We start from the raw sequence: 17262 nt of genomic DNA, 5'->3' as shown, positions 1-17262 counted from the left end.
ATACCTCAATCTGAACCATGAGCAATGCCTAACTCCATCCTAGCAGTCTCAGCCATACCACAGAATAAATGACATGCCAAATATAATTGGCAAAGAAAGAGAGACTGCTTTTAAAATGTAAAGCTTATAGATCCACACGAGACTATGAGTTATTTAGAAGGGCATGAAGCCAGTTTGTTAGTACAAATGGACTGAGAACCATTATTTTTGGTTGATGGGGCTCACACAGGGTTTAGGTCTACATGTCACAAAGATGTTTCTTTTTACCTTGGTGAATTCTGCTTAATGGGACACTGCATTTTTTAATATTAAATATGCTAATTTTCCAGCTCCCCTAGAGTTCAACCTTTGATTTGGAATCCATTCAGCTGATCTCCGGGTCTGATGGTACCACTTTTAGCATAGCTTAGCACAATCCATTGAATCTGATTAGACCATTAGCATCGCGCTAAAAATTCAACCAAAGAGTTTAAATATTTTTCCTATTTAAAACTTGATTCTTCTGTAGTTTTATTGTGTACTAAGACTGACTGAAAATTAAAAGATGTGACTTTATAGGTCTATATGGCTAGGAACTATATTCAGGCATAATAATCAAGGACTTTGTTGCTGTAACATGACTGCAGTAGGGGTAGTGATATTACGCACTGTCCGAAAATAGTCCCATTGGTTACTTTCACTAGCAGGGGACTATTTTCAGGTGCTGCGTAATATCATTGCTCCTGCTGCAGCCATGTTACAGCCATATTGTGTATCAGTGGCGGCTCGTGACCGCTCTTCCAAGGATGCGCTAATTCAAAATAAGTGTTCAGATTGTCACGTGTGTGGTTCCCTTTTCCAAAATATGTGTCCTGCTTGTGGAGAGATCCTGTGTGCATCACGTGTTTTGTCAAAATTAGTGCCTGCTGCACACGCGTCAAAACCGTTTATGATAAAAGAGACGTTCCCTAAATACACGCAAGACACTCCCTTAACAGTAAACTCTGATTACGCAAGTAATCAAGTTCAAGGCAGCAGGCACTTATTTTGGCATGACACGTGATGCACACACGATCTCTCAAAGCGCAGAACACATATTTTGAAATGACGAACCACACACATAACAAGCTACATACATGTAGTGACGAACTTCGCATCGTGCGCTTCAAAAAAAGAAGTCACCAGCCGCCACTGTTCTGTATGCTCTGAGGTCAGAATCGATCTTTTGTTTTTAGTCTTTATTTAGGGCGGTTTTCCTGACAGGGCATAGTCCCAGACTACAATGCATGTTTGAGCTGCCTTAATTAAAAAACTTCTCATCTTCTTGTGTGACACGTAAGCTAATCACGTCGAAAGGTCACGCGTTACATACGTGAAACCCACACTTGCGAACCATTTTAAACAATAAACTGACACAAAGACATTAGTTAGAATAATTTAACATACAACAACGTCGGAACAATCCTCTCTCTCCACACGTGTAAACACCGGAGCGGTAGTTTCGCATATGTAACGCGTGACCTTTTAACGTGATTTTTGGGGCGAAAATGAAGCTGGTATCTCTAGATAAACCCGTATGCTTTTGTTTAGAGCCCTTTGAAGCTGAAGCTGCATTGAAACTGCAAACTGTTGAGGTCCACTATGGAGAAAAATCCTAGATTGTTTTCCTCAAAAAACTTAATTTCTTCTTGACTGAACAAATAAACATTTTTAATGATATGCTGGTAAGTAAATGATTAGATTTTTTTATTAAAGTCAAGTTTTCCTTTAACATATATATGTGCCATTGTTTTGTCCCAAGATGCCCACCAGTAATGTTTTTTGTATGGTCTGTTTGTAAAAACTACTTAAAGGGGACATATAAATCTGACTTTTTCAATGTTTATGTGCTGTAATTGGGTCCCCAGTGCTTCTATCAACCTAGAAAATGTGAAAAAGAACAACCCAGTAACTTAGTTTTGGTAAACCATTCTCTGAAAGCATGTGAAAAAATAGGTCATTGAAATGTGACTCCTTTTGATGTCAGAATCTGCACTATCCAACCAAGGCACTGCTATTTAGTGCAGAAATCAACTCATTTGCATTTAAGAGGCACATTTTTGCTCACACCTACAAAGTGGCAATTTTCACATTGTAATAAATTATCTATATGGTATTTTGAGCTAAAACTTTACATCTGTACTTTGGGGACACCAAAGATATATTTTACATCTTAAAAAAGTCTTATGAAATGTCCCCTTTATACTGTATTACTAAGGCTCCGTCTTGGATTAAAATATAAAAAAAGAAAAATGGCAACAAAAATAGACAAACCATTCCTATATTTTTAAGCAATTAGAATGTTGGCTCACAATGTTGAAGTTTTGGTAGGTTTATCACACTGTGTACCATTTTTTTCAATAGTACCCTTTCAATTATTCATGTCTAATGTGCAGGACTGTCAATAGTGATCTTATCTATCCTTCTCTGCTTCCCTCTACTGCCTCAAGGGGAATTCTGGAGATGGGAGCAAACACAGGATCCTCTCGGGAGACCATAATCTTATGCAGCTAAAATATCCTAAATTCAGGAATAATTACAATTACAACATAAAGCAGAAGGACAGAATGATCTCAATATCACTGTTGATTATATAAACATGATGCACTAATGATGCAATCTACTCTACTCTTTGTCATTTAAAGTAATTTTTTATTATTGGCGGACATAGTCAATGAAAACTCATGTTCTAGTGTACCATTCTTGATTATCCAGCTATAAACTGGTAAGTGTAGCTGTGTTTTAAAACATAGTAGCTGGTAAATACCAGGTTCAAGCTATTAGCTGTCCAAGCTGTAGTCATTAGCTGTCCAAAATAATCTACCAGCAACAAAACAACTACCAAGGAGGAAATAAGGATTACAATTAATACAATTAAAAGACGTTCACCTTCAGTTGTTGTGCGTGATTGGCTCTTTAGTCTGAGGGATGGGCGAAAACGAGTTCGGTCATTAAAGCTCCAGCTCTTCTGGACTTTGGCAGGGCTGCTGCCCTCCACGCCCACCTCTGTACCAGGAGAGCGGCGGTCATTCACTGACATCTGCCTGCTCTTTAAGCTCTGACCGCGAGGACTGGCCATGCGCACACGCTCCCGAAAACTTAGCTTTTGGCTGCAGGAGAGGAAAGAAGATGAATGGAAAGGGGCATATGAAGGGTAATGGAAGAAAAGGAAAATGAATAGGAAGAAATGACAAGGGAGAAAAACAGATTACAATCAACATTTAAATCTTGTGTTTAAAGTAAGGCTTATTTAATAAATACTTCTTGTGTCTCAGTCTTTACCAGATTTTCTCTAGTAAAGAACACAGCTTGGGAATCACCTTTGCTAAAGCCAAATACTATTCCCTACTACAGGGGTCTCCAACCTTGCTCCTCGTGAGCTACCGTCCTGTAGATATTAGCTCCAACCCCAATCAAAAACAGGTGACAGTTCTTATCAAGGTGTTCAGGGTTTCTTGTAGACAGGTGTGTTGGAGCTGGAACTGAAGTCTGCAGGACGGTAGCTCACCAGGAGCAAAGTTGGAGACACCTGCCCTACAAAACCCCCCACCGAAAGACTCTCATGCAAGACACCTTCCATTCCAAAGTTGCCACCAATCAGCAAGCAACATTTTAAAGACCACCCTCTGACCACTTTACTTCCTTTGCTACCTTATATAAAAAGCTTAAATCTCATCTCTATGACCTGTCTTTTAAGCTTGATGTAGAGGCCTAGAGATTTTTGTTACAGTATATAATATAAACGGTTCATGAAAAAACATTTAATAACTCTTCGAAATAGTCTTTGATTTTATAATCTGTGCTTCTTTATCATGCTATACATAGTTGACTATGCTGTCAGCTCATGCTTAGGAGTTTGTGAGTGTATGTTTAAGTGAGAGAGAAATTATGATACTAAAGGTTAACTATATAGAACCAGGTTTCATGCACATGCAACATGCAAGGTCACAACTAAAGCAATTTTAACATGATATGCCAAGAACATTAATAACAATTATTTGCATACAAGATGAAGCACTGAGGAAACATGTCTGTTTTGTCTAAAAAATTATATCAGTGGTCTAAAGCAACTCCTTTTACGGTACATTAATGCATTTGGCAGACGCTTTTATCTAAAGTGACTTACAGTTTATTACAAACTAGTAAAATCACCAGTGTTAAATGTACATTGCTGGTGTATATAAACACCTGCACTGTACTTTTTTAACACTTAATACATACGTGTGTTCCCAGGGATCAAACCCACAACCTTTTGCACTGCTAACGCAATGCTGAGCTACATTACATCTACAGTAGTACAGTAAAAGACAGATACAACCTTTCTAACTAAACTGAATCTTTAAAACCGCTCAGTTAAATCCTTCAGGCAACAGGCAAAGAAGAAGGGAGCAGACCTTTAAAGTATATTTAGCCCCTTGCGGGGTCTGAGAGTGGGCGGGGTTATCTGAGGTGACCGCCACCAGTCATGCATTTAGTTAGCATTCGCATTGGTCATATTGCTGGAGCAATGGGGGATGCTGGGTACCTATATATCCGTGTGGAATACCTCCTGAAGAGCCTCTGTCTATTACTATGACCCTTACTATAGAAATGAGGGAGACAGATGGCAGATGAGTTAGTCAGACTGTGAGGAAACACGTTCCTTAAGTGGAACAAAATAGAAACAGAAGAATTACGTGCCATAAAATGGAGCAAAACACAAAATAAATCTGCATGTTTTTGCAACCAAACATGGTGAAATAAAGTTTAATTAGTTTTGTCTCATTTAAAACCACACACACACATAAACACAGTTGCACAAGAGCTATACTTACATAAACAGTGCACAAACCTGTCTAAAGCCATCAGTGACTTACTTTCTCTGATTTACCAGCCAATTATACATTTGCTTTCTCTAAATATTTCATTTCTTCATTCGAAAAGGAAAACTTCCTTAAGTTTACTGTGTTTACACACATACGCAGCACCATAAGCTCTGCAAAAAGCATTCACAGCAAAGCCGTTTATTGTAATGCTTTTGCAGTTTGAAGGTTAATTTTTCAGTGCATTTACTGACACATTTGCCACACGCTGAGGGGCTTTTCCAATGGTAAATTACTTCATTTATATCTGAGCGTTGGTTCGCTTCAAATATTTAATACGAGCTATGTAAACACGCAATTACAATGTTAACTGAAAGCGTGAGGGTACAAAAAGGCTTTGGGTGCAACCATTATTTTAATGAATTTATATAATAGGCTTACAGGCTTGAGCTCATTTACAGCTTTTTATTGTCAGCTAAAATTACGCGGAAAATACAGCAACAAAAACATCTGACTACATCACAGCCATGTAAATGTAATGCAGTCTTTGCTGCATCTAAACATAGTCCAGCACTGTACGAACATGCATTTTAGATATTTCAGTACAGAGGCATTATTTATTTTTTTATCTCTTGTATAAACGTCTCTCTATCACACTAGCCATGTTAAAAGAGCAAGCGCCTCGCAACACAAAACCACTCATTATGGCAAAATGGCCTTGGATGCTTTTTAAATTAAGTTTAATATAAATTCCAAGCATTATAAACATTTAGAAGTTAATGAATACATTGCTTAGATAAAGAAGGCACCAGTAAGATACATAAAACTGGATGATACAAGATTACCAAGTGAGCTGTTTATTGCATAAATGCACTATAGCCAAGTAGCAAACAAATGAAAATCGGTGGTTATGACTGATAAAGCAAGACATGTGACATGCCATGACAACTAAATGAATGAATGAATGAATTTATTTATTACTTCTGCTCCCTATTTTCTGTTTCTGTTGAAGTCAATGAAGCTACAGCGACACACAATTCATTCTGACGTAGTGAAACATTGCACACACACAACAGGGTGATACAAGATACAAGAGCAACAAACCTGCTGATGGTTTCTCCCTGGTCTTTCCTACAGGTGTTAGTTAAAAACATAGAGAAAAAGGGCAGGATATTAATACATGACATGAATGACAGACAGACACTAATAAGGAAACTAAGGCAACTACAGAAAGTGAAAAATATACTGAGTGTTTCATTTGAAGAATGAGCCATCAGTATATTTCTCTTTGTGTCACACACAATACAGTTAACAAGTTAAAAAAGCAAACACACGCGCACGCATTAAGAGTGAGAAAAAATGAAGAGCAATTTTTAAGAGACTTCAAGAAGACATGCAAGCTATGAGCAATGCAGAGTCAAGCTTACTAGATGAGCACTAAAGCAGGGGGGGCACAGCTTTATAATGTGGAGGTGTTTTGAGTCTAATTACTGCAGAACTGGTGAATGGCCTTAAAATAACAGCACATCCACTGTTTCGGATCATTTTTTATGTGTCTTCAGGTGTCTGTCTGGAAACTGTCTGGGCTTCTGTACGCTATGATTTATCTGTTCTGAGCAACATAAGGGGAACTTCAGTTACCCACAGTATTGGCACGAGGAAGCAGGTGTGGGTTCATGGCTCACATCCTAACTGAAAGTTTGGTGAGCTTTTAAAAAACTTCTGTTACAGAAAGCTTATGTTTACTTTGAGCTATGTTGTAAACGTTTACAGTTACATTTATGTATTTGACAGATGCTTTTTTCCAAATTGACTAATGCTGCGTGCACACCAAATCCGTAAAGAGCGTAAAATTAGCATCTACCAGGTGTAGTTTGCCACTTGAACATTTTGAATGCATTCGCGCTCTAAAGCGAAATAGACACAGGTAAAAAGCAAGCGTTTAAAGCGAAATTGATGCGCATCCGAGGCGAAATTGGTTAACAAAAAAATTTCAACTTGGGCGTCAGACGCCAATTCACGTCATTCACACGAACTGGACGCGCGAATGAGGGGAATTTGCGTCTACCACGCCGCGATAAACACCTAATTCGTGCCGTGAGACCTCCAGATGCGGGTTAACGCGTCTTTAAATTGACTTAAAGGGGAATTCCGCCCTAAAACGGAATTTAGGGTGTTTTTTCGTTGTTAACGAGTCAAACTTTCATTTAAAAGCATATTTATGACTAAAGAGCAACATTTAAGATATTTAAGATTTTCGTTTTCTGGTAAACTGGCCTTTGAATGGGAGTGAATAGGGCATGTCGATTGAGCGCACAAAATCTCTATTTTTACAACACTAAGGAGGCTCGACACAACGTGATACTTTACTCGAAGTATCACGTGGGTCTCTACACATGAACGCGAGCATTGAGAACATTGTTTGTGTACACAGATTTTAGTAAAAGCGAAAAGTTTGGAACAACTTACCGTGCTGTTAAACTGCGTCCCGCCGCCATATTGCCAGTCATGAGCAATCGATTTCAGAATGCGATTGAATGGACTCCATAGGAAGCTACTTTTCAACTACAGGGTCAATATTGTTTTTCACTTGAGACAAAACAACAAATTATCCGTGCATTTATATGGAACTATGCTTTAGGAGCTATCCATCTTTACTCTCCTTCCTCCTTATGTCGCATTCTGAGATCGATTTCTCATGACTGGCAAGATGGCGGCGGGACGCAGTTTAACAGCACGGTAAGTTGTTCCAAACTTTTCGCTTTTACTAAAATCTGTGTACACAAACAATGTTCTCAATGCTCGCGTTCATGTGTAGAGACCCACGTGATACTTCGAGTAAAGTATCACGTTGTGTCGAGCCTCCTTAGTGTTGTAAAAATAGAGATTTTGTGCGCTCAATCGACATGCCCTATTCACTCCCATTCAAAGGCCAGTTTACCAGAAAACGAAAATCTTAAATATCTTAAATGTTGCTCTTTAGTCATAAATATGCTTTTAAATGAAAGTTTGACTCGTTAACAACGAAAAAACACCCTAAATTCCGTTTTAGGGCGGAATTCCCCTTTAACATTGAAATCATTCATGCCATATGCTCTATTTGCGTTTGGGGTGAACGCAGCATAATACAGCGCATTACAAGATGTGCATTTTTGTCAGTATGTGTGTTCCCTGGCTTTAAACCCATGATTTTTAGCGCTCCTAACTACTGAACAATACTAAGCTAAATAGGAGTATAGACAGTTTTAGCAGTAACAACATGAACAATAGCTTTGTGGAACTTCCGGTAAACAACAAAGTCCTTTTAGAGTAGTTTATTTCTGGTAACAATAAAAAATAACTTAGATAACCTTAGTTCAAATCACAGCTAAAGCGTATCAAAAACTACACTTAGCTAATGTTACTGTGTAAAATGTGTACTATAGTATATACAATCTTAACTACAGATCGGCTGCCAAACCTCCCTTTAAATAAAAGTAATACATTTTTTAAATAAAAGTTTTGTATGTTTACTAAAAAATAAGAGAAGAATAAAAACACTTTTTAAATGATAAAATATCACTTTGACATTTAAAGTCTATTTTTTGATAAAGAAAATTCTTTAATTTATTTCCGTGTAAAATGGCCTCCACTATGGTCATTCAAGCACAGTATGTGACCTTAAACAGTACATTTTTAATTCAATTAAAAATTTAGCTTTGTTAGGTAGCAGGTTTCAAAATCTTATGATTACCAGAGTGTTTTGCATGAACTTGACTCAGTCTGAAAATTGAAGTATTCAGATCAAACAGGTTACAGAGTTTGTTCATCAAAGATGCTAGAATTAAGCAACAGGTGAGATTTCAAAACTTTTAAAATAATATTTTTACTTGTAAATACTCAAGTACATTTTTTTTTTACTTTCATGCAAGTTACTCTGTCTTTAAATTAGGTGAAATTTTGTCAAAGTCCCCGTACTTTAACTAAGAATGTGCTTAATGAACCAATGGGAGTCTTTATCGACAGGGATACACTCTAAAAACGGTGCTAAATAGCACCAAAAGTGGTTCACTGGCTCATAATCATAGGAGTACTATTTTAAGTGCTACATAGCACATATATATAGCACCAAAGTAGAACCATATGGTGCAATGTAGAACCATAAGTGGTACTATAGTCGTGCTAAAGCAGCACTCCAGGTTCTACTTACAGTAAAGGATTAGTCCATTTTCTTAAAAAGATCCAGATCATTTACACAAAACCATGTCATCCAAAATGTTGATGTCTTTCTTTGTTCAGTCGAGAAGAAATTATGTTTTTTGAGGGAAAACATTCCTGGATTTTTCTCATTTTAATGGACTTTAATGGACCCCAACACTTAACAGTTTTAATGCAGTTTAAAATTGCAGTTTCAAAGGACTCTAAACGAGGCATAAGGGTCTTGTCTAGCGAAACGATTGTCATTTTTGGCAAGAAAAATTAAAATATGCACTTTTAAACCACAACTTCTCTTCTTCCTCTGGCTGTGGGACAAGCCAGCGCAACCGCACCCAATACATCACGTCAAGAGGTCACAAATGACATATCTAAACTACGCCCCAGAATTTACAAGTGTGGAGAAAGAGAACCGTTCCGACATTGTTGTATTTCTAATGATACTTATTAATGTCTTTGTGTCAGTTTATTGTTTAAAATGGTCCGCAAATGTGCGTTTCATATATGTAACACGTGACCTTTCGACGTCATTACGCAATTACGTGAGGTCGTGCTGGCTCGTCAAACAGCCGGAGGAAGACGAGAAGTTGTGATTTAAGAGTGCATATTTTTTTATTTTTCTTGCCAAAAATGACAATAGTTTCGCTAGATAAAACCCTTATGCCTCGTTTGGGATCATTTAGAGTCCTTCGAGACTGCAATTTTTAACTGCATTAAAACTGTAAAGTGTTGGGGTCCATTTAAGTCCATTAAAATTAGAAAAATCCTGGAATGTTTTCCTCAAAAAACATAATTTCCTCTCGACTGAATAAAGAAAGACATCAATATTTTGGATTACATGGTGGTGAGTAAATTATCTGGATTTTTTTAAGAAAATTGACTAATCCTTTAAAGTGGTTTCCCTGAGCCAGTGAACCACTTTTAGTGCTATTTAACACCATTTTCTGCTTTTGAGTGTATAGATCAAGACTACAGTATAGGATATAGAGGAGATGATTATGGTTGGAAAGGAGATTTGAAATGGTTGGAGGGTTTGAAAGAAGTTCATTTGCTGAGTGAAGAGGGAAAATGAGAGCTACAGAAGCACCGACACCAAAGAAGACACCAGCTGCCACAGTTGTACCTACTTTGCAGGGCTGCAGGTATGCAACGCCTTCAAATGAGGCTTCCAGGTAGCAATGGAAACCGAGTTCTCATCAGCCGCATAGCTACGCCACACACACTAAACGTGCAGAGTATACAAAACCAAGAAAACAGTGAGGGAAATATGGACAGGATAAAATAAAAGAAAAATACCAGGAAAAAAACGCAAGGCCGGGAAAAAGCAGGGATTGAAAAAAAGAACAACAAAAAGAAAAGAAAAGAAAAATGATTAGTAAGAACCGGTTCATGTAAGCGTCCTTCCATCAGTTCACTGCATTGATACATGCCTTTGAGGAGGAAGAACACTTTTATAGAACAGCCATGTGGCACTCAGGTATGATCTGGAGAGGTCTGTGGAGTAGAGACGCCAGGCGGCCTGGTGCAGGAGACAGACAAACATACACACAAACACACATGGGTGGAGAAAGACAATAGCATGGTGAGGAAACAGCCAGCGAATCTGTGAATAAGTGAATTTTTGGGGCTCAAGACATTTGTTCAACTGCTGCTTTTATATTTTTTCAGTGAGTTGCTGTGCTGCGTAACAAAGTGGGGATCAAACACCTGAGATTAGAATATACTTCTTCTTTGGATTTATAAATAAAAACTTTTTATCCAAATGAATCCACTGACAGTGAAAAGCATGACTTCTTTCAATTTGGTATGTCCTCCCTTTTAGCTTTAATAACAGCATGCATTCAAGTTGACATATAAATTGATGATCCATGTTATTCCAGCATGAGCTGAGAATGGTCCAAACGTTTCTGGTGAGCTTTAAGGGAAGCAAAGAAATCCGACTTTGTCAAAATAGACAAAATCTTAATCTTAAATAGGGAATTATTTGAATAGTGAATTTTTTTTAAAATGTCCAAACTTCCTGTTTATTACCAGTACATTTAAATCCCAGAGTTTCAATGTGGTCTCAGGCTTTCAACCCTTTTGTAAATAATTTCAAAAGGTTGGCGTGCAAAAACACTGGAGTATTTTTCGAGCCAATATTCCACTTCTAAATTTGTGAGTGGAAACAGTGTTGAATAAATGTCTTGATGCCTGGGTGGCACACATAACATCAAAACAGCCAGATGACTTAAAAGTGATGTGCTTAAGGAAAAGAGCCGTACTGTATCCCTATCCAGTAAAAGGGTATGTGTTTATATAGCACATACAAATTAAAAATGATGTTTAAAATGATGACAAAAGTCACTTTATTACTTTTTTAACATAGCAATCACAAATGTTGGTATGCAGCCTTTGCATAAATTAAAAAGTTTACATTAAAAAGCTATTGTTGACAGCGCAAATGTTGACAAATGCTTTATATGTATTTTAAAAGTGGAGCACAGTAATTTAATAAGAAATAGAGGTTGATGTATCAAGCATGTATTAACTCTTTCCCTGCCAGGGTCAGCATTTTTATGATTTTCACAAAAGTTTAATGCATTCCAGAAAAATTTCTTCTATAAATATATAAACATAAAATATATCAAATGACAGAACAGGCTCTCTGCTTTCAAACAAACTAAAAAAAATCAAAATTTTTTAATTATCTTTATATCACCTCTTAAATATGGGTAGGTTCCTTCAAAAATACAAAATTTTGAGCAAAAAGTTAAGATAATTGCATTTTTGTAAAGGACTTTTGTTAGCGATCAGATTCAGAATGATGGTCAAAACATACACATAGTTTATACAGTTTTTGAATCAGTGGATGCTTAAATGTTTTATAACTTTTATAAGAGTGTGGAAAATAGCAGAAATACTGATTGCCGTAAAAACCCATCAGGGAAGCAACATTGGCAGGGAAGTGTTTTCTTTTAATTGACAAGATACACTCACCTAAAGGATTATTAGGAACACCATACTAAAACTGTGTTTGACCCCCTTTTCACAGAACTGCCTTAATTCTATGTGGCATTGATTCAACAAGGAATTCTTTAGAAATGTTGGCCTATATTGATAGGATAGCATTTTGCAGTTGATGGAGATTTGTGGGATGCACATCCAGGGCACGAAGCTCCCGTTCCCCCACATCCCAAAGATGCTCTATTGGGTTGAGATCTGGTTACTGTGGGGGCCATTTTAGTACAGTGAACTCATTATCATGTTCAAGAAACCAATCTGAAATTATTTGAGCTTTGTGACATGGTGATTTATCCTGCTGGAAGATGGGTACATGGTGGTCATAAAGGGATGGACATGGTCAGAAACAATGCTCAGGTAGGCTGTGGCATTTAAACGATGCCCAATTGGCACTAAGGGGCCTAAAGTGTGCCAAGAAAACATCCCCCACACAATTACACCACCACCACCAGCCTGCACAGTGGTAACAAGGCATGATGGATCCATGTTCTCATTTTGTTTACACCAAATTCTGACTCTACCATCTGAATGTCTCAACAGAAATCGAGACTCATCAGACCAGGCAACATTTTTCCAGTCTTTAAGTGTCCAATTTTGGTGAGCTCGTGCAAATTGTAGCCTCTTTTTCCTATTTGTAGTGGAGATGAGTGGTAACCAGTGGGGTCTTCTGCTGTTGTAGCCCATCCGCCTTTAAGGTTGTGCGTGTTATGGCTTCACAAATGCTTTGCTGCATACCTCGGTTGTAACGAGTGGTAACTTCAGTCAAAGTTGCTCTTCTATCAGCTTGAATCAGTCGGCCCATTCTCCTCTGACCTTAAGCATCAACAAGGCATTTTCGCCCACATGACTGCCGCATACTGGTGTTTTTCTTTTCACACCATTCTTTGTAAACCCTTGAAATGGTTGTGATTGAAAATCCCAGTAACTGAGCAGATTGTGAAATACTCCGTCTGGCACCATGAACCATGCCACGCTCAAAATCGCTTACATCACCTTTCTTTCCTATTCTGACATTCAGTTTGGAGTTCAGGAGATTGTCTTGACCAGGACCACACCCCTAAATGCACTGAATCAACTGCCATGTGATTGGTTGATTAGATAATTTCATTAATGAGAAATTGAACAGGTGTTCCTAATAATCCTTTAGGTTAGTGTAACTTGTCAATGGCATGGAAAGAGTTAAGTAATGAATAACTGCTTTAAAAAACTACCGGATGTGAAAGGCATGGAGGACGTGTCATGAGGACAAAAACTTTACAATGGTAAAAGACTGAAGCTCTAAAATGCAGAGTTGACAGTGTGACAGCAGTGAGGAGGAAGGGCATATTATCAAAACATAAATCGCAACATGCAGGAAAGTATCAGAATCCAGACGTAGCTCGGAATCATACTCCACAGATCATAACTAAAATACGTAAAGACCTAATCTTGTGTTATATAAAGGCCAGAAGTGATTAACGAAGGTGAAATAGCACAAATAATAAAAAATAATGCATCAATGCAGTTCCCGCAATGCTAAACCTTCGATGTATATTTCACCCAAAATTGAAAATTGTGTCATCATTTATGTCAATTCAAATATATAAGACTTTTCTTCTTATTTTGAACACATTATTTTGACCAGAACGTTCATGCTGCTCTTTTTCCATGGAATGAAAGTGAATAGCAACTAGAGTCGGCTGTGGACACATTCACTTTCATTGCATGGACAAGAACAGCTAAATGCCACCTGCTTTTCAAGCCATAGGGAGTCTTATAGGTTAAGAAGGGTGAGTAAATGATAACAGAAATTGTATTTTTTTTGTGACTATCCCTTTAAAGAACACATTACGGTCAGAACACATGATTACTGACAACAGTAATTGGGGCTGGATGGTTGGCTGCCCACCGAAAGGCCTTTGGAAAAAAGGAAAAGAAAATTAAAAACAGCATTAGCGGCAGAGCAGGAGGAAAGACAAAATAAACACAATGACCAATGATATATATGGGATCTTCTCAGACTGCAATATCAGAAAACAACCTGGAGAAAAAAAAGACTTTAGGTCACGGTGGTTAAAATGCTTGTAAAATTGCTTGTGGGTTTCCAACAGCAAGGAAAAGGAAGTAACTCATTTCTATTATATTACGGCACCTCAATGTTTTGTAGATATGCGTGTGTGCACATTTTCCTGGAGTAAATCTGTTTCTCCTGCTAGAAAGAAAGATGCACTGTCCATTAGAAAGAGCTATTGTCCTTAGGGAGGCTCTTGCGCAGAATTCCTTCCGTGGAAACACATCATAAATATCTGCAAGTGTTTCCTTTGGCTTTAACTGAAGATAATAGTCCGCAATGTAATCAATGCCCTTTTTCTTCTTTCATAAAAAATTACCTGGGTTTAATTGAGTAATTAACTGAGTTGTAGTTGACTTATTATTCTACTTACGCTAACACACTAAACCGACGCCAACGAAGTGGGATACTTACTGTACTTTAGCCAACGGCGTGGAACACAGTGGAAAAACTAAGTCGAATTAAGCTCAAAACCGACCGTCGGCTTAATCTCAATTAAAAAAAAATAGACATTGAGTTGAAAAAAGACATTGAGTTGAAATCAATGTGGAAATAGGCAAAAATGACAAGTTGTGCAAGAAATAGTGCATTCAAATTTCTGGTTCCTCAGGTTCTTTGGTGGTTTCGCTGCCTGAATTATGTAAACATTAGGGAGCTGAAGATTTAACATAAATGCAGTACAATGTAATATAAAACTTATTCTTGTTTTTGTAAAGAGCCCCTATTATGTTGCTAAAATTTTTTTATTATATTGTGTATTTGGTAGTATGTAATACAATGTGTTTGCGTGGTTTAAAAAACGCATTATTCTCCACATACCATACATTATTGTTGCTCCCCTATGCCCCATCTCTCTGAAATGCATCGATTTGTACAAAGCTCATCGTTCTGAAAAGTAGTGTGCTTCGATTGGCCAGCTATCCAGTGCGTTGCAATTGGCCGAATACCTCAAGCGAGTGAAGGAAATGTCGCGCTCCTTACCATATTTGGAAGATCAGTCCCCAACAGGAGATAATATCGCCCTAATGCGAGCCCAAATCTAATCCAAAAAATGCTGATGACCAAGCTCATCGATCAACTTTGCCACCGTGGCTTGAGTAGGACGTAACGGATTGGTTTGAATAGGTTTGAAAATAGGCTCATTTTCCAGCTCCCCTAGAGTTAAACATTTGATTTTTTTCCATTTTGGAATCCATTCAGCCGATCTCCGGGTCTGGCGATACCACTTTTAGCATAGCTTAGCATAATCCATTGAATCTGATTAGACCATTAGCATCATGCTCAAAACTGACCAAAGAGTTTTAATATTTTTCCTATTTAAAACTTGACTCTTCTGTAGGTACATAATGTACTAAGACAGATGAAAAATTTAAAGTTGCAATTTTCTAGGCCGATATAAGTAGGAACTATACTCTCATTCTGGCGTAATAATCAAGGACTTTGCTGCCATACCATGGCTGCAGCAGGCGCAATGATATTAACGCAGTGCCCGAAAATAGTCCCCTGCTATTGAAAGTTACAAAGGGGACTATTTTCGACTGCTGCATAAAAATCAAATGTTTAACTCTAGGGAGCTGGAAAATGAGCATATCTTCAAAAAAAAGTGTAGTGTCCCTTTAAATATGAAAACATACAGGGTACTTACAGGAAGCGGGCGGAATTATGATAATGTGCATCGAGTCCACGTCAACAGGCTGAGGTAGTTAACTGTTGAATCCTTGCGTTCATTGTAGTCCAAGAAAATAGATTTTTATTTAAAGACGATACTCGCGTCATTGTAGACTTTGGGATTTGTAACTTTATAGATCATAAATGTACTAACACACACTTACACACCAAAGGAAATATAAAATCATAAAATGGAAATAGGGGCTCTTTAATGTTGTGTGGCTTTTATATGTTAATGTGAACAAGCATGTGTCAGATAGGGTAAGTTTACCTGTATCAGGCTGGCCGCTGGGTTTCTCCTCTTCTCAAAGTGCTTCTGTCTATGCTGCTCTTGAACCTTCAGAGCAAAACCAGAGCCAAGAATACCCTACATCCGCATCCACCCCCAGAAAAACACAAATGACTAGGATTACTGAGGTTTAATCCACTGATTTCTACTAAGAGAGACTGTGAGGCCGAAGGACACATTTGTGAGCAGAGAGCTGCAGAACACTTGATGCGAGTGAGTCAGCCACACATACTGTATGTCCTCAAACGCTCCATAAAAATCATCACAGTCTCTCAAGCTCTATGAACTAAAACAGATTTAGTGATTTTGAGTTTTTTCCTTAAAAAAACAAATCAGCCATCTGTCAAGATCGAGACCTCATAAATGGATGGATTAAGAAATGCCTTGTCAAGTAAGACAGACAACGACTTGTTAACACGTGATAAGAATGACACACTTGTAAAGAGACAGTTCACCCAAAAATGAAAATACTATCATTTTCTAATTCTCGTGTTTTTACAAACCTGTACAAATGTCTTTGTTCTGATGAACACAAAGGAAGATACTTTGATGAACATTTGAAACCAAACCGATCATGAGCTCCATTCACTTCCATAGTAGGAAAAAAGAATACTTTGGAAGTGAATGATGAACGGTTTTTTTTTTTACAAATATTCCTCAAAATATCTTCCTTTGTGTTCATCAGAAGAAACAAATGTATACAGGTTTGTAACAACATGAGAGTGAGTAAATGATGACATAATTTGCATTTTTTGGGGAAATATCCCTTTAAAGAATCATTCATTAATATAGAGCATTTTTTTCCCAATCTGCAATATCCAAATGCCGTATTCCAGGTGCTGATTACTCACAGCAGGCAAAGCAAAGAAGGAGATGCCCAGCAAGGCAAACCCTGCAGAAAGAAGCCTCCCTGTCCAGGTTTGTGGAGTCTTATCCCCATATCCAATGGTGGTAAGGGTGATCTAAAGGAAGATAAGGCAATGTAAATTGTGAATCTTTCAAAACAGACACAAGGGTAATATTGCTTTTTATTGTATACAACAGTTAAGTTTTGGTCCTTGAATCTGATTGGATGAGATGGACACATGCTCAATCATGCTTTCTTGCTCTCGGTCAATAGTCCCTTTAACACATGCAGTCTTTACTTAGCCTGGCTAACACCAGACCAGTCTCATAGAGAATGAGACGTGGTCTGGGAACCACATGCTCATTTTCTTGTATTTGAGGCATGGTTTACA

The 17262-nt window shown here is 37.8% G+C and overlaps 1 protein-coding gene across 9 annotated transcripts in view; it reads right to left on the bottom strand.

The window, feature by feature from the left end:
* kcnq5a (potassium voltage-gated channel, KQT-like subfamily, member 5a) overlaps positions 1–17262 on the bottom strand; it is a 166570-nt gene that overhangs the window by 8928 nt on the left and 140380 nt on the right. For 3 of the 9 annotated variants that reach the window (XM_065296678.1, XM_065296682.1, XM_065296683.1), the window contains exons 6-11: positions 16876–16986; positions 16007–16102; positions 10142–10236; positions 5925–5951; positions 4544–4600; positions 2908–3128 (exon numbers count right to left, since the gene is read on the bottom strand). In XM_065296678.1, the coding sequence (XP_065152750.1) occupies positions 2908–3128; positions 4544–4600; positions 5925–5951; positions 10142–10236; positions 16007–16102; positions 16876–16986 (607 nt within the window). Of the gene's footprint in view, positions 1–2907; positions 3129–4543; positions 4601–5924; positions 5952–10141; positions 10237–10444; positions 10534–16006; positions 16103–16875; positions 16987–17262 lie in introns of all 9 variants that reach the window. The other 6 variants (XM_065296680.1, XM_065296686.1, XM_065296684.1 and 3 more) reach the window with 3 other exon arrangements.

Source organism: Paramisgurnus dabryanus, chromosome 20 (genome assembly GCF_030506205.2).
Source record: "Paramisgurnus dabryanus chromosome 20, PD_genome_1.1, whole genome shotgun sequence".
Classification (NCBI taxonomy): Eukaryota; Metazoa; Chordata; class Actinopteri; order Cypriniformes; family Cobitidae; genus Paramisgurnus; species Paramisgurnus dabryanus.
This window is presented reverse-complemented; position numbering and strand designations above follow the sequence as displayed.